We start from the raw sequence: 27,472 nt of genomic DNA on the forward strand, positions 1-27,472 counted from the left end.
TCAGCAGGGCTAACAAGCTGACAAAATACTGAAGAGAAGCTCTTAGGGGCTGTCGCTCTATTCTGAAATGTCACTGTTGCTTACTGTCGGGAAAAGCTGAGAGAATTCTTTCTTTTATTCAATAAACAATCACCTATTGAGCTTCTGTTTTATATATGGTACAGTGTTAAAGACTTCTTGGTTATTAAATTGCTGGTGTCTACTTAGAAAAAAATACATACACATAAATATTAAATTGCATACATTTGTATAAATGCCAAAATAAGCGAAAAGCATGCAAGTGCATTTAGGTATTTAGCAGGAGAAACCACTTGGACAGGTGTTAGCGTTTCTCTATTGGTCCACGTGGAAGACCTGCTATTAACGACCACTGGCCACAAGGTCATTAGAAATATACCAGAGCTCCGCGTGATGGCATTTTCAGTTACAACCCCAAAAGGAGTCTTCAAGAATTATAATGAGCGGAGAGCAATGACTCATTCTTTTCATAACCGTAAGTCTTGGAATGGTAATATCAGGAAATTCTTCCTTTTCTCTCCTATTCTTTTTTCTTTTCCCATAGTGTGTCTCACATAAAAAGCTGAGGTTTACTGAGACCCTTTCAACTCAGCAAAGCTTAACATCTGTGCTAGCCAAAACTTACACATACTTACACACTGGGGGATACTTAAGTTCTTCAGAAGACTCCCTTGCTATCTAAAAGAATTATGTAAACTTGGTGAGATAAATAGGTTAATGTTAGTAAATATATACCACAAATTTGTACCATGGAAATATGAGGATTTATTAACACCAGGTAGTTCATGAAAGGCCAGGCTGTCCTGAAACTGAACTTTTTGTATTTGCCATTTTCAGTACCTACAGATACATATTGCAGTAATTTAGGACAAGCTTAGCACAGGACACTTCAGCAAGAATCAAATACAATACTATCTAACTGAAGACCTACTTAACCATACCTGCCTTATTTATCCAACAAAACAGAACTGCTTTGAAAAAAATTAATCATTCTGTAATATTAAAGTTGAGGCATTATCATCAACAATCGTTGTTTTCATCATTAATTTGAAAGACATTTTCATAGATTTAAAGGGGTATGATCTCTGTCCCATAATTGTTTGGATTGGGCTCAAGGAACAGATTATGGTATAAATAATATATATCATTCCTTAGCAGGAGATACTTTTATAGGTTTGGTTACAAAGGGTAAATGGTAGGAAAAGCAGAAAGAGAGAAAAGTAGAGGAAGGGAAAAAGGAAAAAATACACACTAGCAGAAGAAATGTACAGAAAGAAAATTAATCAAACTCTCATTTAGCTTAACACAATTATTCCTTTTCTTAGTCTTTAAAATAGCTCATGACCTTTTTCCTGAGGCACTTTAGATTTAGAATCACATGAGTGATTTTCATGGTTTTATAAGTTTCTGGAGATTTTAATTTTCTAAGACACAACAAAATCCCAAAAGATACTCATTTTTATATGACATTGGGAGTGTGGCATGTGGGCTATTTCACGGAAGAAAGAATTAAGCCCTCCAGCAACCTCTTTTGAAATTTTGTAGGTGACAAAATAGAAAAGAATAAATACAAAAATAACAATGTAATACTGCTCTTAAAACATATTTGAGAAAGATGAAATCTTACATAAAAGTACATATATCATGGTGTTAACATAAGCAAGTATCCAAGAGGTAAGATTACAGATGCTTTTTTAAGATGTGTTTTAGCTGTAGTTAAGAGCATGAATTCTAAAATAATACTGACTTGGGTTCAAGTCCTGTCCTTTGGGACAATGGTCAACTTCTGAGCCTCTGAGTTGCGTTATACAACTCCTGGGAGCACTTTTCTCACCACAGGTAATGAGATTGGCAGTTTCTAGAGCAGTGCAATGTGTCAGCATGAAATATCTATCACATAGGAATTTTGAGATGATTATATAACATAATGAGTATAAAGTGTGTGACCCGATACTCAGTAAATACTCAGGATTGAGTCTAATACTATTTCACTGAAAACCTACTCAACCCTTGTCTTATCTGAGAAAACAAAAGTGCTTTAAAAAATTTAAAGTAATATAATCAGGCAAGACTAAAGTTGAAACATTATCATCATCAACAACATAATCATTCTTATATTCATCATTAGCATGGGAGACTATTTTTCATAGATTTAAAGAAGTCTGACCTCTCTTAGTCTGTTTGTGCTATATGAGAATACCTGAGATTCGGTAATTTATAAACAATAGAAACGTATTTCTCACAGTTTTGGAGGCTAGAAGGTCCAAGATCAAGATGCCAGCAGGTTCAGTTGCCCGGTAAGGGCTGTGTCCTCAAAGGTGAGGAATGCTGTGTTCTCACTTCGCAGAAAGCAGGACAAGCTGAGTAAAGCCTGTTTTATAAGGGCCTTAATTTCATTCATGAGGGAGGAGCCCTTGCAGACCAACCAGCTCTTAAAGGCCTCACTGAATATTATTACATTAGCAGCACCTGAACTCTGGAAGGAAACATCGAAGCCCCAGCAAAATCTATCCTATAAGTGTTTTAACTGGGCTCAAAGAACAAATGAAGGCCAGGCACAGTGGCTCACACCTGTAATCCCAGCACTCTGGGGGGCTGAGGCGAACAGATTGCTTGAGCTGAGGAGTTTGAGATCAGCCTCGCCAACACACTGAAAACCCTGTCTCTACTAAAAATACAAAATTTTGCCAGGTATTATGCATGCCTGTAATTCTAGGTACTCAGGAAGCTGAGGCACGAGAATTGCTTGAACTGGGGAGGCGGAGTTATCTCACCACTGCAGTCCAGCCTGGGCAACAGAGCAAGCCTCTGTTGAAGAAAAGAAAAAAGAAAGAGGAAGGCAGGAAGGCAGGAAGGAAGGAAGGAAGAAGGGAGGGAGGGAGGAAGAAGAAGAAGGAGGAGGTAGAAGGAAGAGGAAGAAGGAAGAAGGAGGAGGAGGAAGAAGGAAGAAGGAGAAGGAGTAAGAAAGAAGAAGAAAGAAAGAAGAAAGGAGGAGGAGGAGGAGAAAGTAAGGCACAAATACTTCCTTAACACTTCAGGAAGTGTTAAGGACAGGTTGAGTATCCCTTATCTGAAACCAGAGTGTTTAGATTCTGAATTTCTTTTTTTGGATTTTAAAATATTTATATAATTACCAGTTGACCTTCTCAAATCTGAATATCCAAAATCCAAATTGCTCTGATAAGCATTTCCTTTGAGCATCTTTTTCAGATTTGGGAGCATTTACTTTTCCGATTTGGGATGCTCAACCTGTATATTTTTATTATAGGTTTGGTTATAAGAAATGAACATAGAGGAAGGAAAGGCAGCAAAGGAGAGAATTACAGAGACAGAGAAAGGGACAAATTCAAGGTTGAGAGAAACATATGAAAGGAAAATTAATAAACCTCATTGAATTTAACACAATTATTTATTTTCTTAGCTTTTAAAAACAATGGTAGATTAAAGATAGCCACGCATTCTTTGATACTCTTTCCATTGTGAAGTGAAGGTTAATTCTTCTACCTGAACCTGGGATGGTCTTAATAATTTGCTTGACCAATAGGATGTTGCAGAAATCACATTCTGGGACTTCTAAGAATATGATATAAACATCCTTGGAGTTTCTGTCGCAGACTTTTAGAATACTCACCCTGGGAAAGTTGGCTGCTGCATAAAAAATCCTACTACAATGAGACCACCACACAATTATGAAGCCCTCTGTAACTACAGAGACAGGCTATATGTAAAGCAAGAGAGAGTTGTCTACGCAACCCCAGCTTTTCAGCTATTCCATCTTAGGCCCAAGACATGAATGAACACGAGCAAAGAAGTCATGTTAGGAGACATATCAGCCCCAGAAGACATAACATGGAGAAGATCTAAGGAATTCAACAGACAGCCAGAACTAAGTTGAAAAATATGACCCCAGTCACCAATTCCAGGCATCTCTAGCCATTCAAATCACCTAAACTAAGACTCCAGATATTACAAAGCAAAAAATACGCTATCTCCCATTACATTCTGCTTGAATTCCTGAGCCACAAATCATAAGCATAATAGAATGATATTGTTTTATATCTCTAAGTTTTAGGAAGGTTTGTTATACAGCAATAGATAACCAAATAGACCCCCTATTTGTAAATGAGGTGGGTGCACTTCAGGTAGATTTATGGCTAAGCTATTTAGCTGTTCTTTTTCCCATTAAGCTCACATTCCAATGTCAATTACTTACCAAAATTTAGCTACAGTCAGAAAAGCTTGCTATATAACTAAAGAATAAACTCCAAAGCAATATTAAAAGGTATCCTTTTGATATATTCTTACCAAAGCAAATTCATGAGATATCCTTCCATCTGGAGGCAGTTTTGCACCAAAACCTAGAGCTGGAAACATTTTATCACTGTCATAATCTTGAACAATTTCTCCCACTGCTTTCAGTGCCATACCATAGGCATTCAGCTGGTAAGGATTCATGTAGTGGAGGGAAGTGGGCTGAGCAGGGTTGCCTGATGATAGAACACATATTTCAAACATAAGCAATTAGGCTACATATATTTAACAAGATTTTTCTTGGTGTCTATTTCAGAATGAAATATTCAAAACTACGTTTTTCTGCCTATATCTACAGTGTGTCAAATTGCTTCTTTTTGGATGGATATTAACATAGAAATATTTGTTATATTATATTAGACATATAGAAAGTTCTAAGATATGCCAAAGCATATGCAGAATTTTTCAGAAATGACTTCAATGCCACAGGCTATTTTTGAGTTTTACTTCTGGAAGTATAAATGTACTTTTGTTAATCTTATTTTGTTATAAACTTTATTTTTAAACAAAATCGTGTGCCTTTAGCTTGAATCCTTATGCCCATGGTAAGATGACCCAATAGACGGATTTCAATAATTATGAAGGATTCGTAATATTGTATCACCAATATAAGCTGAGTATTTGAGAAATATCCCAATTAAGGATTTAAAAATGGGAAGTGTAGTGATTTTCAAGGGCAGGCTGATTAAATATCTACATCTAAAAAATTCTTCACAATTTTCTAACTAGACATTAAGCTAAGAGCCAGAGGCCAGAGTCAAGTCTTGCCATTTGTATGGCAGCCTCTGTAAAATAAATCCTACCACTGTGTTTATGAGGAGGACAAAATGAGATTACATGTTTAAAAGTGATTACAAATAATAGTGCACCATAGAATTGTAAGTTGAATTGCTAGTTAGTATGGTCTGGGTCATCCACAAGGTTCTTCTGAGTGTCAAAAATGTTTATACTGTGTAGGATGCTGCATTTGAATAGTGATGAAATTGAGGACAAGAGTAATGTATTAATATGTGCTACCACTCAAACACATTGAGATTCACACCAAGTTGCCCTAATTACCAGCATAAAGGCAGCCTGAAAGTCCATTTGGTTTCTTAAGTGAAAATGGAAAGTTAAATGAGACTTGTAACAGCACATAAAGCTCAATTTTACATTAAAGCATTGCCTGAAGAAGAAAAGCCTCAGGGCATAGTTTTTCTGATAAGGAAAAAAAATAACAAAGAGCACTTGAGATCCGGAGAGAAACAAAATAAAGATCTCCCCTTAGGTTATTTGACAGGAAATTATACACAGAATATTTTTGTCCTAAAAACAATTCATTGCACAATTTTTTTTTTAAAATATATATTTCCAAGAGTTATCAGCACTCCATGGCTGGCTCCACATAATAAAATCGCTAAAAAAGTATCTTCTGACCACTATGGCCTTAATGTTCCCCTCAACTTGACGAAACTTTTAGAAAGTTTCTTTCTGGGCTGGGCGCTGTGGCTCACGAATCCCAGCCACTTTGGGAGGCTGAGACAGGTGGATCATGAGGTCAGGAGTTCAAGACCAGCCTGGCCAAGATGGTGAAACCTTGTCTCTATTTAAAAAAAAGAAAGAAAGAAAGAAAATTTCTTCCTGACTATAAGACCCCGACCAGTCTTTTCTTACACACTCAATTTAGAAAAGTTGCAATTGTAAATTCTTCCTCTGCCTCCTTTGAGATGTAAATCTTTTACAACCAAGGAATACCTTTCTCAAGGACATGGAAACCATCCCTTTGAAATGTAAACACCAAGAAAAACAGCAGCCCTATCTTCCAGTCTCCCTGATAAGACAGATGCCTAACTTCAATAAGCACCAATTAGCAAACAGAGATGGCCTAGGCACACAAACCAACCTCTGTGCTAATGTCCTCCAAGACTTTTCCAGTAGCTCACCTCAACAAGCACTAACACTCCAGCCTTTTGTTTTGGAGTAGATGTGTTCAATTTTTGTCCTCTATTGTAATGGTCTTGACCCCTTTGCAATGGACTTAAATAAAGCCTTTCTTAAGTTGTCCAGTGTGAATTTTCTTTGACGCTTCCCACTAAAGGAGGGACTTTGCCACTTGATCAAAAGCCCAGTGGAATCAGAGATAAAAAATAAAATTACAAGACTAAATGGTTATTTAATACAACTCTCACGCCTGCAATCCTAGCACTCTGGAAGGCTGAGGCGGGTGAGTAACTTAAGCTCAGGAGTTCACGACCGGCCTGGCCAACATGGTGAAACCCTGCCTTTACAAAAAATACAAAAATTAGCGGGTGTGATGGCATGTGCCTGTAGTCTCGGCTACTCGGGAAGCTGAGATATGGGAGGATTGCTTGAGCCCAGGAGGTCAGGGGTGCAGTGAACCCCTGATAGTGCCACTGGACTTCCAGCCTGAGCAAAAGAGCAAGACCCTGTCTCAAACAAACACCTTCTCCAACTCTCAAACTCGCAGCTACATGAGTTTTAACCCAATGGTGATAATATGGCAAAGTTTTACTTCATTATGAAATAAAAAAATATTCTTAATACCCCAAAACATTTAAACATTTGAACCTATCATGCATAGCTGGGCCCTTTGTACTCATACAAAGATGTCATCCATCTCTTTCCAGCACCTGCTCTACACCAGTCTCTTCATAGTTCTTCTAACGATACTCTCCCTCCCACCTCTCTCTCTCAAGTTGCCATCCTGTCCTGAAATTTACCTTCTTCTCCAACTTAGGTCTCACATAAACCAGACAACCCTCTTTGTTTATTCCAGCCCTCATTGTCTTTTCTCTTATACTATTATGGTACCAAAAAGATTGGCAATTTAAAGTATTGAGTCAACTCCTTGAGTCTGGGACAGTGTTTATATTTCCTCTGTACCTGCAAAATGCTGATACACAATGAATTTGTAGTGGGTTAATAACATTGGGGCCCAACTAATAGCAATAATAATTATAACACGGAACCTAACATGTATTGATCACTTGATGTTATATCTCACTTAATCCTTTCAACAAACTTACATTATGGATACTTTTATTATACACATTTTTCAGATTAAATAATTTGCTTCAAATTATGCAATAATAACTAGTAAAACTAGAATATGAATTTAGGTACTCAGATTTTATAGCCCTTTTAGCTATAACTCTTAAAGATTTTGTAATATTTTAAACAGAATATTATTCAAATTATATCTGATTTTGCTTTAGAGATGTACTATGACTTTGTAAAAAAAACACAGTTGAATAGAATATTTTTAACAGTTTATTGAGACATAATCACATAAGTTACATATTAACCATTTGAAATATATAATTCAGCTGGGCATGGTGGCTTATACCTGTAATCTCAGCACTTTGGGAGGACCAGCCTGGGCAACATGATGAAATCCCATCTTTACAAAAAGCACAAAAATTAGCCAGGAGTTGGTGGCATGCACCTGTAGTCCCAGCTACTCTGAGCTGGGAGAATCCAGCTGAGGCTGGAGAACCACTTAAGCCCTGGAAGCAGCGGTTGCAGTGAGCTGAGATTGCTTCACTGCACTCCAGCCTGAGTGACAGGGTGAGACCCCATCTCATAAAATAAAACAAAACAAAAAACAATTCAATGATTGTTAGTATATTAATAGTTATGTGCATTCATCACTATAGTGAATTTTAGAACATTTTCATCACCTCAAAAAGAAACTGTACCCATTAGTTACCACCCTATCCCTAAACAATGACTAATCAACTTTGTCTCCATTGATTTGCGTCTTCTTGAGAGTTCATAAAAACAGAATCACCTAATATGTGATCTTTTATAACTAGCTGCTTTCACTGGGCTTAACGATCTCAACAATCATCTCTCTCACAGTATGCATGTATTAATGCTTTCTTTTTGTTGATTGCAGAATAGTATTCCATTGTATGGATACAGTACATTTTCTTTATCATTTATCACATAGACATTTGGGTTGCTTCCACATTTGGGATATTATTCTGTTATATATATTCATGAACAAATTTTTGTGCTGACAATTGTTTTTAGGTCTCTTCAATATATTTCTAGAAGTGACATTGCTGGGTGATATGGTAACTCTATGTTTAACAATTTGAGGAACTTAGTGAAGTGTTTTTCTAAAGTGGTTGTACCGTTTTACATTCCCATTGATAGAGTTTGGATGTTTGTCTCCTCCAAATCTCAATGTTGGGATGAAGCCTGGTGGGAGGTGTTTAGATCATTGGGCAGGATCCCCCGTGAATGTCTTCATACTGTCTTCATGGTAACAAAGGAATTCTCTCTCTGTTAGTTCAAGTGAGAAGTGGTTGTTAAAAGAGCATGGTACCTCCTCTTCTCTCTCTCTCTCTCTTGCTCCCACCATGTGATGTGCTAGCTACCCCTTTGCTTTCCACCATGACTGAAAGATTTCTGGGCCTAACCTGGTGCCATCTTTATACAGCCTGCAGAACTGTGAGCTAAATAAACCTACTTTCTTTATAAATTATCTGGCCTCAGGTATTCCCTTACAGCAATGCAAATGAACTAACAAACCCACCAACAATGTTATGAGAATTCTGGTTTCCTCATATCCTCACCAGCCCTTGTTATTTGACTGTTTTATTATAGTTATCCTAGTGGGTATGAAATGATATCTCATTATAGTTTTGATTTGCATTTCCTGATGCCTAAATTTGCCAAGAATCATTTCATGTGCTTATGAGCCACTTGTATATTCTTTTTTGGAGAAATATCTATTTAGATCTTTTGCTCACTTTTAAAATTGGATTATTTTTCTTTTTTATTGAATTGTAAGTTATTTATATATTCTCGATTCAAGTCCCTCATGAGTGATATAATTTGCAAATATTTCTTCCATTCTGGGGGATGTCTTCATTTTCGTAATAGTGTCTTTTGAAGCATAAAAAGTTTTGATTTTGAAGTTCATTTTATCTATTTTGTTGTTGTTGCTCATGAGTTTGGTGTCATATTTAACAATCAACTGCCAAATCCAAAGTCATGAAGACGCATCTTTATGTTTTCTTCTGAGAATTATATCACATTAGCTCTAACATTTAAGATCAGCCCTGAAAGATGGCTGATCACTAGCAGCTTGGGATTGTAGCTCCCAGTGAAAGCGCAGAGAACAAGAGGATGCCACACTTTCAGATCAATTTTTGTTGCTCACACACCAGGAGATTCCCAGCAGAAGAGCCCCATGGGTTGCCAGCGCTACTCTTGAGGCCAGCGAGGCGGTTTTGCTGCTGCCTTGGTGCGGTGGTTCTTGGTGCAGTCAGAAAAGCACCATCAATCTTAACGCCGCTGTTTCGGCCAGCGCAGGGGGTTGCTCATATTTTAGCGCCGGGAATCAACAAGTTGGACATCCATTCAGAAACCCAACTATAAAGACGGTAATTATAAAGACCACAGATGGATAAATCTATAATGAAGGGAAGAAACCAGCCTAAAAAGGCTGAGAATACCCAAAATCAGAATGCCTCTCCCTGTACAGGGGATCACAGTTCCTCATCAGCAATGCAACCAGGCCTGATGGAGAAAGACTGTGTTCCATTAGCAGAAGCAGGCTTTAAAAAGTGGATAAGAAACTTCTGGGAACTAAAAGAACTTGTTCTAACCCAATGCAAAGAAACTAAGAACTTTGAAAAAAGGTTTGATGAAATGTTAACAATAACACACAATTTAGAGAGGAATATAAGTGAATTAATGGAGCTGAAAAACACAACACGAGAACTTTGCGAACTATGCACAAGTTTTAACAGCCGAACTGATCAAGCAAAAGAAAAGATATCAGAGGTCGAAGACCAACTTAATGAAATAAAACAAAAAGACAAGATTAGAGAAAAAAGGATAAAAAAGAACGAGAAAAGTCTCCAAGAAATGTAGGACTATGTGAAAAGACCTAATCTACGTTTGATAGGTGTACCTGAATGTGATGAAGAGAATCAATCCAAGTTGGAAAATACGCTTCAGGATATTATCCAGGAAAACTTTTCCAACCTAGCAAGGCAGGACAATATTCAACTCCAGGTAATACAGAGAACAGCACAAAGATATTCCTCAAGAAGACCAACCTCAAGGCACATAATCGCCAGATTCACCAGGGTTGAAATGAAAGAGGAAATACTGAAGGCAGCCAGAGAGAAAGGTCAGGTTACCCATAAAGGGAAGCCTATCAGACTCACAGCAGGTCTCTCAGCAGAAACCCTACAAGCCAGAAGAGAGTGGGGGCCAATATTCAACATCCTTAAAGAAAAGAACTTGCAACCCAGAATTTTACATCCAGCCAAACTAAGCTTCATAAGTGAAGGAAAAATCAAATCTTTTGTGAACAAGCAAGCACTCAGAGATTTCATCACCACCAGGTCTGCTTTCCAAGAGCTTCTGAAAGAACCACTACAAATAGAAAGGAATAACCAGTATCAGCCTTTCTAAAAAAAAAATAAAAAAATAAAGAACATCAACATAATTAAGAACTTGCATCAACTAATGAGCAAAACAGCCAGCTAACATTAAATGGCAATATCAAACTCACATATATTGTTATTAATTCTAAACTCAAATCAACTAAATCCCCCAATCCAAAGACACAGACAGTCAAAAAAAGCCAAGACCCATTGGTATGTTACATCCAGATCCATCTCACACGCAAGGAAACACAAAGACTCAAAACAAAGGGATGGAGAAAAATTTACCAACAAAATGGAGAGCAAAAATAAATAAATAGAAAGCAGGAGTTGCAATTTTTGCTGATAAAATAGGCTTTAAAGCAACAAAGATCAATAGAAGCAAAGAAGGCTATTACATAATGATAAAAGGATCAATGTAACAAGAAGAGCTAAAGATCCTAAATATATACACACTCAATACAGGAATACCCAGATATATAAGACTTATAAAGAGACTTGGACTCCCACGCAATAATAGTGGGAGACTTCAACGTCAGTATTAGACAGATCAATGAGACAGAAAGTTAACATCGATATCCAGGACTTGAACTCAGATCCGGAACAAGTAGACTTAATTAACATTTATAGAACGCTCCACTTTAAATACACAAAATATACACTCTTATCAGTACCACATATCACACCTATTTATAGGTTTAAATGAAATATTGGTTGGCTGCTTGTTATTTTCTTCCCTCATTTTTTTTTTTAATGTCTCTATTATTAAACACAATTACAGGCATGCCCATTTTTAGACTGCATTTTAGCCTGGGCAATAAAGCAACACCCCTGTTCTCTCTCCCTCTTCCTCTTCCTCTTTCTTCCTCTCCTTCATTCTTTTTTTTTTTTTCTTTTTTTTTTTATTTTTTTTTTTTTTTTCTTTTTAAAAAAAAAATAAATAAAAAATAAAAATAAAATTAAAAAAAAAAAAGAAAGAAATTAGTTGACCTTAGACACAGGGGTTTACTTCTGCAAATGTGTTTCAATTCTGTTGAGCCATATAACCCTCTTTATGCCAGTGGGACACTGCCTTAATTACTGTTGCTTTGTAGTAAAGTTTAACAGTGAGAAATGTGACTCTTCCCACTTTGATGCTGTTTTTCAAGTTTGCTTTGGCTCTTCTAGGTCCTTTGCAATTTCATATTAATTTACATATGAATTTCCTCCAAAAAATCCTTTCAAACTTTGATAAAGATTGCTTTAAATTAATCTCATATTAATTTATATAATTCATATTACATAAATTCATATATTTCTTCCAAAAAGTTCTTTCAGATTTTGATATTGATTGCTTTAAAACTGTACATCAGTTTGGGAAACATTGCCACCTTAACAATGTGGAGTCTTCTAATCCATGAGCATGGCTTGTTGTTATTTTGATATTTAATTTATTTCAACAATTTTTTTTTTCAGAAAATAGTTTGCACTTATTTTGTTTCAGAGTTTTTGAGCTTTATGTTTTGTACTTCTTTCGTTTTCCATTCTTTTAATCATATTTGTTTATTTTATGAACAAGCATTCACAATTTCACAATCAGTATACTATAAAAAGATTTCCATAAAGAAGTTCTTAGTTCACCTAATTCATTAGTCTGATCACTTTTTGTTAGTTTATTACGTGTACTTCTAATATTTATGCATTTGTTATATAATTTATATTCCTATATAAAAAATAGCACACTGATAATTGATAACTCTGTTCTCTACTTTGCTCTTTACATTTAACAATATATCTTAGAAGTCTTTCCATATTAGTAGAAAGAGTCCATTTTCCTTCCTTCCCTCCTTCCCTCCCTCCCTCCCTTCCTTCCTTCCTTCCTTCCTTCCCCTTTCTTTTTTCTTTTCTTTTCGTGGCTGCATAGTGTTTCATTCTGTGGCTGAACCACTGTTTATTTCACCAGTACCCAGCTGATATACTGTATGAAGCTTTCTAAACTTTTTTTTTTACTTTTTACAAATTACTATGAATGATGTTATACACTATGGCATTTTCCTTGAGTACAGGTAAATCTATATTATATATATTTCCAGAACTAGAATTGCTAAATTATTCATAAGTGTATTATTCCTTTTGATACTATGATAAGGGGAATTGTTTTCTGAATTTCATTTTCTAATTATTTCTTGGAAATGCATAAAAAAGAACTGAGTTTTATATATTGATCTTCTGTCCTGCAAACTTGCGTATTTATTGGTTACAGTATATTTTCGGTGGATTCCTTAGGATTTTCTATATACGAGATCATGTCATCTGCAATAAGGATACTTTCATTTCTCCCTTTCTCATCTGGATATTTTGTTTTTAGTTTTCTTCCCTGATAGCTTTGGCAACAACCTCCAGTATAATGTTGAAGAAGTAGGAGCATATATTTTTGTCTTGTTTTTTCATCTCAGGAGGAAAATGTCAATGTTTTCACCACTAAGTAGGATGTTAGTTGTAGACATTACATAGATTCCCTCATCAGGTTAGGAAGTCTCCATTTCTAGTTTGTTGAGTGTTTTTAACATGAAGGTGGATTGGACTTTGTAAAATTGCTTTTTCTGCATCAATTGAGATGATCATGTGGTTTCTGTGTTTTCTTCTATCAATAGGATGTTGATATTGTCTGGCTGTGTTCCCACCCAAATTTAATCTTGAATTGTAGCTCCTTTAATTTCCATGTGCCATGGGAGAGCCCCAGTGGGAAGTAATTGAATCATGGAGGTGGGTCTTTCCCATGCTGTTTCCATGACAGTGAATAAGTCTCATGAAATCTGATGGTTTTATAAAGGGGAGTTCCCTTGCAAATGCTCTCTTGCCTGCCACCATGTAAGACATGACTTTGCTCCTCATTTACCTTCTGCCATGATTGTGAGGCCTCCCCAGCCATGTGGCACTGAGTCAATTAAACCCCTATCCTTTAAAATTATCTAGTCTTGAATATGTCTTTATTAGTAGCATGAGAGAAGACTAATGCAGGTGTGTTATATTATTTGATTTTTAAATATTAAAAATACTCTCATTCCAACGACAAATCTTGTTAGGCATATAAATCTCTTGATATCAAGATAATACGGACCTCAGAAAATGAGCTAGGAAAGTAACCTTCTTCTATATTTTGGAAGAGTTTGTGAAGAATTGGTATTAATTTTTCTTTAGATATTTGGTAGAATTTACTAGTGAAGCTACCTGGCCTTGGGTTTAGATTAACCTTGTGGGTAGTCTTCTAAAAACTACTAATTCAACATTTTACTTGTTATAAGTCTACTCTGATTATCTGTTTCTTCTCAAATCAATGTGAGAAATGTTTGTCTTTTTATTGAATAAATTCTTGCTTATCATAATTGTTGTGCTAACATTCATCAGTGAACAAAATATAGATTTTAAAGCAACTGGATTTTAGGTATTATTTTGTTGTTTGTTTTATTTTGTTTTTGAGATGGAGTCTTGCTCTGTTGGCCAGTCTGCAGTGCAGTGGCACAATCTTGGCTCACTGCAACCTTCGCCTCCTGTGTTCAAGTGATTCTCCTGCCTCAGCTTCCTGAGTATCTAGGACTACAGGTGTGCACCACCACACTTGGCTAATTTTTGCATTTTTAGTAGAGATGGGGTTTCACCATGTTGGCCATTGCTGGTCTCAAACTCCTGACATCAGATGATCTGCCTGCCTCGGCCTCCCAAAGTGCTGGTATTATAGGTGTGAGCCATCATGCCTAGCCTTAGCTATTATTTCTATATTCTATATTATGCTTAATAAAACATGAATAAAAATCATTCATTGGAAGCCATAATGTTGGAAAATGAACGTGACATGTAGTGAAAGCTGAATTAGAATCTGGTCTTATCTGTAGTTCTGACTCTAGAACTAACAAGCCAAGTGTGTTTATTAGTAAAAGGATTCCCTGGATCTGAGTGTCCTTATTTGTATAAGAGGAGGATTGAATTAAGTGATCTCTAAGGTGCTTTCTTCCCTAAAATTTCCATTATTTTGTAAATTGTGAATAACTGCAAGATAAAAAATGAAATAAAAGGAATACCAGGTGAGATCCACAGACATAATAAGCCATTTGAAGGAAAAAATAGACAAATATAAACTAGTGGCAACTTCTGGTAAAAGTTACATAATGAGGTTCACATTCTGATGATACATAACTAATTTCAAATGATTGTTCTGTTTGAAATAAAACTGCGTCAATATAAAAGCCCACTATATTTTTTTCTTAAAAGCTTTAATATATAAATTATGAATATCTATACATGGATGGTTACACATCAGTCCCTCTGGGTAAATTAGATATTAATACATTAACATGAGTAATTACTAAAAATTACTAATTGATTAAAAGTTAACCAACTTTATAAAGAACAGATACTATTGAATTACATTTATATAAATTCATACATACAAAAGTACTATAAAATGAAGATTATAATTTTATATACTTCAGAATTATATATGGGAAAGAACAGCGGTAGGAGAATGGGTCAGAGATATACAGCGGGCTTCAGTACATCTAAAATTTGTATTCTTTTAAACACATGTAAAGCAATAATGACAGTATTTTAATATTTAACAAGTCTGAAAGAGACTATTAGCATTTTTGTTATGTTATTTCTAGTCTTTTGTATATTTGAACTATTTCATATTTTAAAAGTATGTATATTTTATATGCAAAATGTCAGAAATATGTAAATATATGAACAAAAGCACCCTCACGAAAATACAAATTTATTTTTCATGTAATTGCTGATGATTTTTATCAACAGATAATCAAAACACTCACCGTTTGATGCTGTAAAATCAATAGCCACTGTGAAATTGATTTGCGTCCTAGAATATAAGTAAACAAGAATTGTTATTAATGAAATAACCTCATAAAAGGAGTTTGTTTTCCATTTGGGTTATATTTTTTAATGTGACCAATTTTCTCAAACGTTAAGAGCAAATATATTACAGTACATATTGGATAGCATCAGATAGGCAGTTTTACATGGTAAGAACTTGGCAAAAATATATTTATAGTTACATATATTTATAGTCATATAAAATGAAAATTAGAATCTGAGGAATAAAAGTAGCTCCTACTTTGGAATATGATAGCTAAGTAAGTGACTCATAACAAAGCAGTCAAGCTGTAAATAATTATTTTCCAGCCTCAATGCCACAATTTATTAATTATCCAAAATTGTTCTGTAGTAATTGTGAAATTAGTATTCCCCTTAAAAGTGTTGCGTTACTAAAATCATCTCTAATAATGTCATTTATTAAATTAATTCTTTTTGACAATCCCCAAACACAGGATTTTCTTCAGCATCCCTTCCTGATAAAACCCTCAAGAAGCTAGGCATCGAAGGAGCACTCCTCAAAATAATAAGGGCCATCTATGACAAATTCACAGCCAACATCATACTGAATGGGCAAAAACTGCAAACATTCTCCTTGAGAAGTAGAATAAGTCAAGGATGTCCACTCTCACCACTCCTATTTCACATAGTACTAGAAGAGCTGGCCAGAGCAATCAGGCAAGAGAAAGAAAGAAAAGGCATCCAAATGGGATAATAAGTTAAAGTATCTCTCTTCATGGACCATATGATTCTACACCTAGAAAATCCTGAATACTCTATAAAAAGGCTCCTGAAACTGATAAACACATTCTGTAAAGTTTTAGGATACAAAATCATGTACAAAAATCAGTAGCATATTTATACATCAACAACATTCAGGCTGAGGGCCAAGTGAAGAATGTAATCCCATTCACGAGACTGACACACAAAAGAAAAAAAAAAACACCTAGGAATAAATCTAACCAAGGGAGTGAAAGATCTCTAGCAGGATAACTGTAACAACACTGCCATAAGAAATCATAAAACATACAAAAGAAAAAACATCCATACTCATGAATTGGGAGAATCAAAGTAATTAAAATGGCCACACTGCCCAAAACAATCTAAAAATTCAATGATATTCTTATCTAAGCACTAATATTATTTTTCACAGAATTGGAAAAACACTATTCCAAAGTTCATAGGGAACCCAGAAAGAGTCTGAACAGTCAAAGCAATCTTAAGCAAAATGAACAAATCCAGAGGCATCACATTACCTGAATTTTTAGTATGATACTACAGTAACCAAAACAGCATAGTACTGGTACAAAAACAGATACACAGACCAATGGAACAGAATAGAGAGCTGAGAAATAAAGCTGCACACATAAAGATATCTGATATCTGACAAAGTTAACTAAAACAAGCAATGGGGAAATTTATTAAACAACATTTTATTGAATAACTTTTATTTAATAAATGGTGCTAGAATAGCTGACTGGCCACATGCAGAAGAATGAAACTTGACTCCTAGCTTTCAACATATATAAAAATTATCAAATCAAGAAGGATTAAAGATTTAAGTAAGAGACTTCAAACTGTAATTATCCTAAAAGAAAATCTTGAAAACACCATTCTGGATTTTGGGCTTGGGAAAAAATTTGTAACTAAGTTCTCAAAAATAATCACAACAAAAACAAAAATTGACAAGTGGGACCTAATTAAACTAAAGAGCTTGTGCACAGCAAAAGAAACTATCAACAGAGTGAACAGGCAACCTAGAGAAAAAATAATCGCAAACTATGCATCTGACAAAGGTCTAATATCCAGAATCTACAAAGAACTTAAATCAACCAACAAGCAAAAAAAAAAAAAAAAAAAAAAAAAAAACCAAAAACTAAAAAATGGGCAAAGAACATGAACAGACACTTCTAAAGAGGACACACAACTATCCAACATAAATGAAAAAATGCTCCACACGAGCAGTCATCAGAGAAATGCAAATGATAAGCACAATAAGATAACATCTCACTTTAGTCACAATGGCTATTATTAGAAAGTCAAAAAACAACAGATGTTGGTGAGGCTGTGGAAAAACGGGAATGCTTATACATGGTTGGTGAGAATGTAAACTAGTTCTAGCCACTGTGGAAAGCAGTTTGGAGATTTCTCAAAGAACTTAGAACTACCACTGGATCCAGCAACCCCATTACTGGGTATATACCCAAAAGAAAAGAAATCATTTTATCAAAAAGACACATGCACTCCATGTTCATCACAGCATTATTCAGAATAGCAAAGACATGGAGCCAACAGGTGCTCATCAACAGTAATTGGATATAGAAAATGTTGCACATACACACCGTGGAATACACATAGCCACAAAAAAGAAGTCATACGCTTTGCAGCAAAATGGATATAGCTGGAGGCCAATATCCTAGGCAAATTAATTTAGGGACAGAAAGCAAATACCACATATTCTCCCTTACAAGTGTGACCTAAACATTGGATATTCATGGACATAAAGATGTCAACAACAGACAATGCTGACTACTAGAGGAGAGAGGGAAGAAGGGTGGCAAGGGCTGAAAAATGAACTGTTGGGTACTATGCTCAGTACCTGGGTTGACGGGATCATTTGTACCATTAACCTCATCATCACCCAATACACCCAGGTAACAAACGAGTACATGTAACTCTTGATTCTAAAATAAATGTTGAAAAAGAAACACACAGGATTTTCTTTTGTTTTCTTCAGAAATGAAGTATTCCAGACACTAGTGTCCTATTGCTCACAGCATTTCTCTCTGAGCTTGTATGTGTATGTGTGCATGTGTATGTGTGTGTATGTGTATTTACAGATATAGGTAAATACAGATATATAGCGATTGATGAAATATGTTATAAAATGCTCAACTTGCAGTGGGGTTACATCCTGATAAATAAACTGTAAGTTGAAAACATTATAAGTCAAAAAATGCATTTAATATACCTAACCTAAGGAAAGTCATAGCTTACTCTAGCCTACCTTATTCTGCTCTGAACACTTCCATTAACCTAGAGTTGTGCAAAATAATCTGGCAACACAGTCTGCTCTGAACACTGCCATTAACCTAGAGTTGGGCAAAATAATCTGGCAACACAATATGCTGCAGAGTATCAGTTGTTTACCTAGTGATCCTGTGGCTGACAGGCAGCTCTGGCCACTGTTCAGCATCAGGAGAGAGCATCATACTGCTTTCTTTCTACTGAATGTGTTTTGATTTTGCACCATGGTAAAGAATAATCTTGTTGAACTATTGTAAGTAGGGGGCCATCTGTATACATATTTTTAAATTTCAGCACACAGTTGTTACCCAAAGTTATTTTACTGAATTAGTTTTTTTTTCTTTTTTTTTTCCTGATGGAGACTAATGAGGTGGCATTCACATAAGTAATTCACTTTTGAATATATCTATGACTCTATATGTAATTCTACCTTTTTCTTACCAGAGAAAATGTAAAAGCACAAATACATGACAATGCTATAATTACTGTAACAACCTGGAATCATACCTAATCTATAAAATATTTTTTAATTAAAAAGTATATCATCTGAAAACATGAGTACTTTGACTACTTTTTAGCAACAAATTACTTTTGAAACATAGCACAATTGATTTAACACTTCAAAGTTTGGAACTATTGGCTAAATAATGATGGGATTTAAACAGAGCAATCTGATTCTGCTACTACAGCATAGGGTCCCTTGTACTTCTCAAAGTAAAAAGTATAGGGATATTTCCTTCATTTTCCAAATATGCAGCCTAAAAAGACCTAAGTACAATGCAGGGACTGAATGAAATTCACACATTTTTTTTTCTCCTACAGAAAAACAACCTTTCATGCTTACATTTAACAAAAACTAGTATAGATTCCCTTTATATTAATAGTTATATGGTAATGTTTTTCTCCAAGTAGAAATCAGGTTTATAGGCTAAGAATATAGGCTAACTTGGAGCATAACACTAACCAGAATGAACCTAAGTGAGTACAAACTTTTAGAAAAAGAATATGGGAAGACTTCTGGGAGAACACTTTCAGATAAAAGCCCTTTAGAGGGACTGAAAAGAACCATCAGCACACTGCTGCATCATGCTGTGCTAGCGAGAAAAGTGACTGTAATACATGGCAGTATGGTACATTAGAAAGGCTGTGGATTTTGAATCTGAATGAAGTGGGTTTGAGTCCCAGCAACCCAGTTGGTGACCTTAGCCAAATTTCAGAACTCTTGGAGGGCAAGAGCCTGGCACATAGAAATGAAATGAGAACTGAAAGGAAACAACATGAGCTATTACATATGTATTTTATTTTATACACATAATATATATACATATATATCACAATATAGTCACATTATATATAATGTGAGGTTACATGGCTTGTACCAGTTAACCACACAAATAATTTTATAGAGAGATACTATAATCCTCTTTTTACAAAGAAGGAAATCTATGCTCACAAAACTTAATAAATTTCCACAACACTAATAAACAACAGCAATGGAAGTTGAATTCACATTCAACCACAAAGACCATAATCATAACCGCTATACTAATATGTTTCTCCAATTAAACACTTGCAAACGTCCTGGCTATAATAGGCATACAATAAAGGATACTGATTATTATGCTGCAAATCTAGAAAAAAACACTAGACAGAAGTTCTTAATGATAAAAAGCATCTGGGTATAATCTCATGCTTGGGCAAAATTTTCCTTCTATCAAGTATGTTATCAAATACATAAATAATAAAATAATCTGTACATATTTTTTATGTGATTTTATTCAAATAACATCTCATTAGGAATAAAAAATAACTTTGAGCTTTAAGAATATATGTTTTAGCTTATTATAAAGATCAATTTAGAAGTTCAGTCTTTGGTTCAATCTTTACACTATAGGGAAAGACGCATCATTATCTTGATTCAACTCTCTCCCATAACAGTGTCTGCAGAATGCTTTCCACATATTGAAACCTCACTGTATTTACTGGGCAAATGGATGCATTTGTTTTAAGGTTGTTTCTAACTTGTTCTCTCCAGGGTAGCTCAAGAGATGTAGCATAACTGTCCACTTCTCAGAAGCATTAATTGTTGATACAAGACTTCATAGTCATAGATGCAAAGGTCCTCTCAGAGCCAAAGCTGTGCCTCCCAAAGCTACAAAGAAAAGTTATGGCTACTAACTAAAGAACCACACATAATAGTAAAAAAGAAGGAGACAGCAGAGGCCAGGCACAGTGTATCACACCTGTAATCCCAGCACTTTGAGAGGCTGAAGTGGGAGGATCACTTGAAGCCAGGAGTTCAAGACCAGCCTGGGCAACATACTGAGACCCAGTCTGTATAAAATGTTTTAAAAAATAACTGGGTGAGGTGGTACACACTTGTAGTCCCAGCTACTCAGAAAGCTGAGGCATGAGGATCTCCACAGCCTAGAAATTTGAGGCTACACTGAGATATACTTGCACTAAAGCACTCTAGCTTGGGCAAAAAAGTGAGACTCTGTCTCTTAAAAAATAAAAAGAGCAGATATTTAGAATTAAACTAACTTACTAAAACTCAATAGCTAAACTAAATTACAAAACCATGTAATTTAGACTATGTACATAAAACATAATGAACTGTAGAAAAGAAGAAAAGATAAGAAAAAGAGAGAGGAGAGAAGGAAGGTAAGAAGGAGGAAAGGGTGAAGAAAGAAAGGCAGGACCAAAGAGTACTGTTGAAACCCAGGACACTCTAAGCCTAAGTATAAAAGGTGGATGCATTCATTTAGCACTAAATGATAAATAAGAGCATTTGGTAATTATGTTGCAACAGAGACACTCAATGAGTAAAGCAGAATCCTGATGCATATTCAGTGACTGACTGATGACAAGATTTGATTAATTTTTTTGTCTCATTCTGCATGTCAGAAAGAATCTCTCGCCTTTATTACTTTGAATCAGCTGCAGCATTCAGCCCAGAAAGAAAAAATTATGGCTTACTGAACAAAGCAGCTCATGGTAGCGATGGTCACTTGGCATACTATCATACCATTGACATTTTCCTACCTAGAAAACTACAGCTCAACAATGATTTCTGGAGCATCTTCCAATTTCCAAGTACTGTGCTATAGGATGAAGAAAAACAGGAGCAAATAAAACATCCTTCTTGTACTCACAGGGCAAAATTGCAACTTTATATTGTTAAAAAACAATGACAAAGATAGCACAGTATTTTATCATTGAGTTCAAAATCACTAGTATAACCTTAAACTCACCTGCACATTTACTGTGAATACCAGTTTATTCAATCTCATGATTCCTAGGAGTTTCCATTCATATTATAACATATACTTATAAATCAAGTGTCACAATCTATGTATTTAGGAAATATTAATTGATAAAAATTTTAAAGAAAGTTCCTGGGAATACTATAACCTCAAGCTACAAAACAGGTTTCTTGAAGACTTCAATAAATAATCTGTCATAAAAGTAAATCAAACAACATTTTAATCAGTAATGTTGTTACCCCTTTTCATTCTCTAATATTGCTTGAAGTCTAGTGTCAGAGAAAGAAAAATCAATCATGTGTCAAAGCAAAAAAAAAAAAAAATCAAATTTATACAAGATTACTCCTGACAGAGTAATCTTTGAGATTAAACAATCACATTTTTACTTTGAGAATCACATCAATTGTTTACTTTGAGAGTAAACAATCACATTTAAATCCTAGAAACATTTTGTTTAGGAAGTGTTACTTTAGCTGTCATTTTATGTTTTAGAAGCAGACCAGACAGCAGGATTTCATGAAATCCAGTTAGCAGCATTATATTTTAGAATATAAAAGTTATGCCTGCCAAATTGCATGAGTTAGTACTAACATCTCATGAGACTTCCCAATACATATGTCCTAGTACTACTAAAATATGCACTTGGAAAATGTCCCTTTTACTCTGCCACATTTCCAAAAGCTGTGGATGATAGAAAAATTGCATGTCAAGATGAAAATAAGTTACTAGCACAGCAAAGATCCTAAGGAAACAAGTATGTATGTGTGTGTCAACGAAAACTAGACACATATATACAGAAAGAGAGAGTAATACCATCTTAACATGTGTTTTCTACAGCTGTTATGAATTAATTACAGAGAACTAACAACTGTGAGGGGGGTGTGCAAAAGGCTTGTTTTCCTTTCTTCCCAATTTCAAATCCTGTTCAGTTGCACAAACTGAACTTTTTAAATTATGAAATGGATTTCTCCCACTCCTCTTTAAATTAATCTCGACAAACAGATTCAGATCCACTAGCTGTTGGTATCTAGAACTTGTAAATGTAGTTGGGATGCTCATCCAACTATAATATTCCTCTCATTCTTGCCATGCTGGTACCAGGACTAGGCTTCTGCCTTGATATACCGGTATGCATTCTAGTTCCCACTTGGTTCTGGAACATGCCCTGAGCCCCCAGTACACCTGCCTTAAACACCGTCATCCAACCTAGTCCTTCTTGACCTTCTCTCACCATGGGCTAAACCTTGAGCCCCTTTCTGTCTTCTCTTTTTGCTTTTCTTAAAAGTGGTTGACCATGCAGAGAGATGCCTGATTCCAAACTTCACTGCCTCTTCAAAATTCTGGCATCCCATGCCCATGAACTACTCAGTGAATTAACTGCCCTTGCCAAGTACGATCTACTAGAATGAGGGCAGGTTTTGAGATGCACAAATGCAAATTTAGATATAAATACTTTCACTTATGATTCACATGATCTTGAAAAAACTATTCAACCTCTCTGCAGCTCACTTGTAAAGAATTATAAAACCTTCCCGGGATTGTTGTGAGGACCATAAAGCACCTGTCCTTTAGAAGACCCATTAAGTAGCTGATTCCTTATTATCACGATTATTGATACTAGTTTTTCAGAACCTGAGTATAGCATACTTCTTTGAATACTGGATTGTATAATTCTTGTCAGATTTCTGGGTCTGGGTCATTGCTCAGTATCTGACCCTCCCATGTCAGTCAGATTTTCTTTCCTTCACAACCACTAACAAGGTCCCAAACTGCCCAACCCAAAACTGCACCATGAATTTATGATCTAACTTTATTAGGTGATATCTAGGTACTTCCTCAAACAAAGTTATATTGCATGAAGCAATGATAAACTTTGACTTTTTGCCTTATTTTCTAACCTTATTTCCTTCACACACTCTGGATTCCTGAGGGATCCATGAAATGTCAAAAGTAAAAATAAAAAAAATAACTGGAGATAAGTGATACAATTCTTCAATTCTTTATTCATCCTCCTTACTGAATCCAGTTTTTACAGATTAATAAAACTTTCTACTTTCTCTAGACTTTGAAGATTGATTTCTATATATTTTTTCACACAATAAGAGTATTCCAAAGTACAACTTCATGAGGCTAGCTTATCTTCCTGCAAGTCAAGAACACCTTATTAAAAAGGTATGCAAAATTGCCAACCTTTTTTCTAACCAATAGTTAGAAAATATATGTGACATAATCAAAATATAAAATAATAAAAATCAACCCCAAACTGAAAATGTAAGCACTATCCATCAGAATCCCATTTAAAATGAGGTAGGTGCCAGAGAGGTAATGCCTGCCCAGTAGGAAGACAGTTGAAGTCTTGGGTGGTATAGACTGGAGGTTGAATCCCAGAATCACCACTAGCTAGCTAGTTGTGACTCCCTGCAAAACTACAAACTCTCTGGGCCCCAATTTTCTCATATGACAGAGAAGTAACAACGACTTTGAAGGAGACTTCTAAATGTTAGAAATAAAACTCGAAAGTAACTGCACATAGCAAATACTCTACATTCTGGAGGACAAATTCCTTGAGCAACCCATGCCATTTTCTCCTGGTTCATACTAATCCTTTCCTCTGTTGGGTCAGAAAATTAACACAAATTTATTTTCCATTAGTCTTCCCCCTAATGTGGGTGAGTGATGTCTCAAGGGTGGGGGCAGCAAAGATCCAACCAGTACAGGGAATAGAGGGGTACACTGTCTGCACAGAACTTAAATATAGTAAAATATAACTTATGCATATGCAGCCTACATTTTAATATCACCATACACTAGCAATTCTAAGTAATATTACTGATAAATTCTTTCCTACCCTGCTATCACCTGCCCTTTTTTTTTTTTTTTTTTGACTTTTTAAAGAAGACTTTTATTTCCTTGTTTTGCAAATAAAGCTGGCTAAGTTGGTTGCTTTCTGGTGATTAGTCAAAGAGACCAAATCCGATATCCTCGTCTGACTCCTCTGACTCTTCCTTGGCTTCAACCTGAGCTCGGTCTGCGGCAGCAGCAGGAGCAGCCATGGTGGCAGCAGCCACAGGGGCAGCAGCCGCAAAGGCAGATGGATCAGCCAAGAAGGCCTTGACCTTTTCGGCAAGTGGGAAGGTGTAAAGAGTCTCCACAGACAAGGCCAGGACTCGTTTGTACCCATTGATGATAGAATGGGGTACTGATGCAACAGTTGGGTAGCCAATCTGCAGACAGATGCTGGCAACAATGCGGACGCCCTCCAGGAAGCAAAAGTGCAGAGTTTCCTCTGTGATGTCAAGCACTTCAGGGTTGTGCCCTCTTGGCCACTTTCACTGGTCTACTTTTCTTATCCTGATTCAAGTGGAATGCCAGTATGGCAACTCCTAGGATTTGTCACGAATGGGAAGCCAATTGCCATCTTCAAAATTTCAGGTCTTAAATCTGGAGAAGGAAGCCAACATCCTTTTGGAGCCATGAATATTGTCCAAACTCCATCTGTTACTCAGATTGGAATTTCAGTAGAATTACTGGACAGTATGGCTCAGCAGACTCCTGTAGGTAATGCTGCTGTATCTTCAGTTGACTCATTCACTCAGTTCACACAAAAGATGTTGGACAATTTCTACAATTTTGCTTCATCATTTGCTGTCTCTCAGGCCCAGATGACACCCAGCCCATCTGAAATGTTCATTCCGGCAAATGTGGTTCTGAAATGGTATGAAAACTTTCAAAGACGACTAGCACAGAACCCTCTCTTTTGGAAAACATAATTTGAATAAAATAATTTTTAATGGATTCTGAAATTTGTCATGTTTTGTAGATAACTGGCTCCATCTAAAAGTATGAAGGCAAAGGATCATGAAACCCAAGTTTAAAAACTACTTAATGACTGAAGCTTAATTAAAATCTTTATTAAAAATTGAAAACATTGAAAAATGAAAATATGTTCATCATTAGTGACTTTTTTTACTCTCAAGCTTAAAATACTATTCAGAGGCAAAACATTTTGTTTTGGTTATGGTTCATTTTTTACTTAAAGTCTATTTGCAATAACAACAAAATAAATAAATAAATAAATAAGCTCCTATTATTTATGTATTTCTGTTTCTCCTGCTCCCAGTCCCCAACCTTCTAATTGCCCACCATAGTGAATCTATTTTAAAATAGCAAAGTGTGCTGTCTAGAATAGAATAATTTCACAGAAATAGGTGATAAAATTTTGTTCCTACAAAAGTTTCTTAGTTTCAAAGAAAAGTGGTACGTATAAAGAGAAAATTATTAGCATACCATTAGGAGGAAAAGGTTTAAAGTTATTTTTCGAGTATTAATAACAGTCTTGCAAAAATTCATTGCTGTTGCATCACTCAGTTCTTTTAGTTTTCACTGTGTGTGACTAAAAGTACACACTGTAATCAAGGAATGTAACTATGAAACTGCGCAATACCAACACAGTGTCAATAAGTGGCAATGTTAGGGCTATTCCTAATGATGAGGCATACCTGAAGAGTTTCCTTTGACTTGAGATGGAGAGCTCAGAAAAAAAATTATCTGCAGCATAACATAAACTGGCAATGAAATCACAATGGTAAAGTATGTAACTATACATCTCTATGCTTTCCAAGTACACATTTTAAACATACAAAAATGAGATTCAAACCTTAACCAAATCAGTGTTTATGAGAGTCCTCTTAATATTCCTAAAAGTTTCTTTTCTAAATCTTACTTTAGATGAGTTCAGTTTAGACATGATAATATTCCATGTGAATATATTTATAGAAGGCTGAATTGGGTTGTTTTTATTAGATTTATCCCCATTCAGCACTGCAGGGTTTAGCTTTCCACTGATATGATGAATGCAAAGCACTTGGGTGCCACAACAAGCAGCATTATAAAAAAGTCCTAGACATACATATTCAGTTTTCAAATAAGAAATTGGATTAAGGGAAAAGAAAAACACTTTAGAGTGTTGCATGTTCTGGCAAGACGTGCTCCCTGAAGCAACATATCCAGTGCAATGACACTTTTTTTTTTTTTTTAAGAAGAGGTCTCGCTCTGTTGCCAGGCTGGCTGGAGTACAGTGGCATAATCATGGCTCACAGCAGCCTCAACCTCCTGTGTTCAACAATCCCCACATCTTAGCCTATTGAGGAGCTGGGAGAACAGGCATGTGTCACCACACCCAACTATTATATTTTTTAATTTTTATGGAGATGCGTTCACACTATATTGCCCAGGCTAGTCTTGTACTCCTGGACTAGAGATCCACCTGCCTCAGTTTCTCACAGGGCTGGGATTACAGGCATGAGCCACCGTGCCCAGCCTACCACCTACTATATAAAACTAAGTTAAATGTTCTACAGAATCTTTTCAATTGTTTCAAGCATTTTTAAGTTAAAAAAAAAAAAAAATCTGTATGGGGTTTGTTTTAAAGGAACTTACTGATATTCAACTAGCCTCTAAAATTAGCATATCAAGAAGCCCACTTTAGCCTTTAAGATTAGCTTATGATACGTAGATAGCTCTTTTTAAAGGTTTTTCAAACAAGTTTTAGATTTAGGGTCGAGCTTGGGTTGG

At 35.6% G+C, this 27,472-nt stretch overlaps 1 protein-coding gene and 1 long non-coding RNA gene across 4 annotated transcripts in view; both read right to left on the reverse strand.

The window, feature by feature from the left end:
• The window catches only part of CPNE8 (copine 8), a 254,337-nt gene that overhangs the window by 31,449 nt on the left and 195,416 nt on the right, over nucleotides 1–27,472 (reverse strand). For all 3 annotated transcript variants that reach the window (XM_032248310.1, XM_032248312.1, XM_032248311.1), the window contains exons 14-15: nucleotides 15,545–15,591; nucleotides 4,324–4,505 (exon numbers count right to left, since the gene is read on the reverse strand). In XM_032248310.1, coding sequence (XP_032104201.1) covers nucleotides 4,324–4,505; nucleotides 15,545–15,591 — 229 coding nt within the window. The remainder of the gene's footprint in view (nucleotides 1–4,323; nucleotides 4,506–15,544; nucleotides 15,592–27,472) is intronic.
• LOC116530288 lies at nucleotides 18,328–22,272 on the reverse strand. Its single transcript, XR_004259925.1, has 2 exons — nucleotides 18,698–22,272; nucleotides 18,328–18,641 (listed from the first exon to the last, which is right to left on the reverse strand). It is a non-coding gene; the product is annotated as an uncharacterized LOC116530288 (long non-coding RNA).

This window comes from Sapajus apella, unplaced genomic scaffold (genome assembly GCF_009761245.1).
Source record: "Sapajus apella isolate SASKATOON/1434 unplaced genomic scaffold, GSC_monkey_1.0 scaffold66, whole genome shotgun sequence".
In the NCBI taxonomy this organism is placed as follows: Eukaryota; Metazoa; Chordata; class Mammalia; order Primates; family Cebidae; genus Sapajus; species Sapajus apella.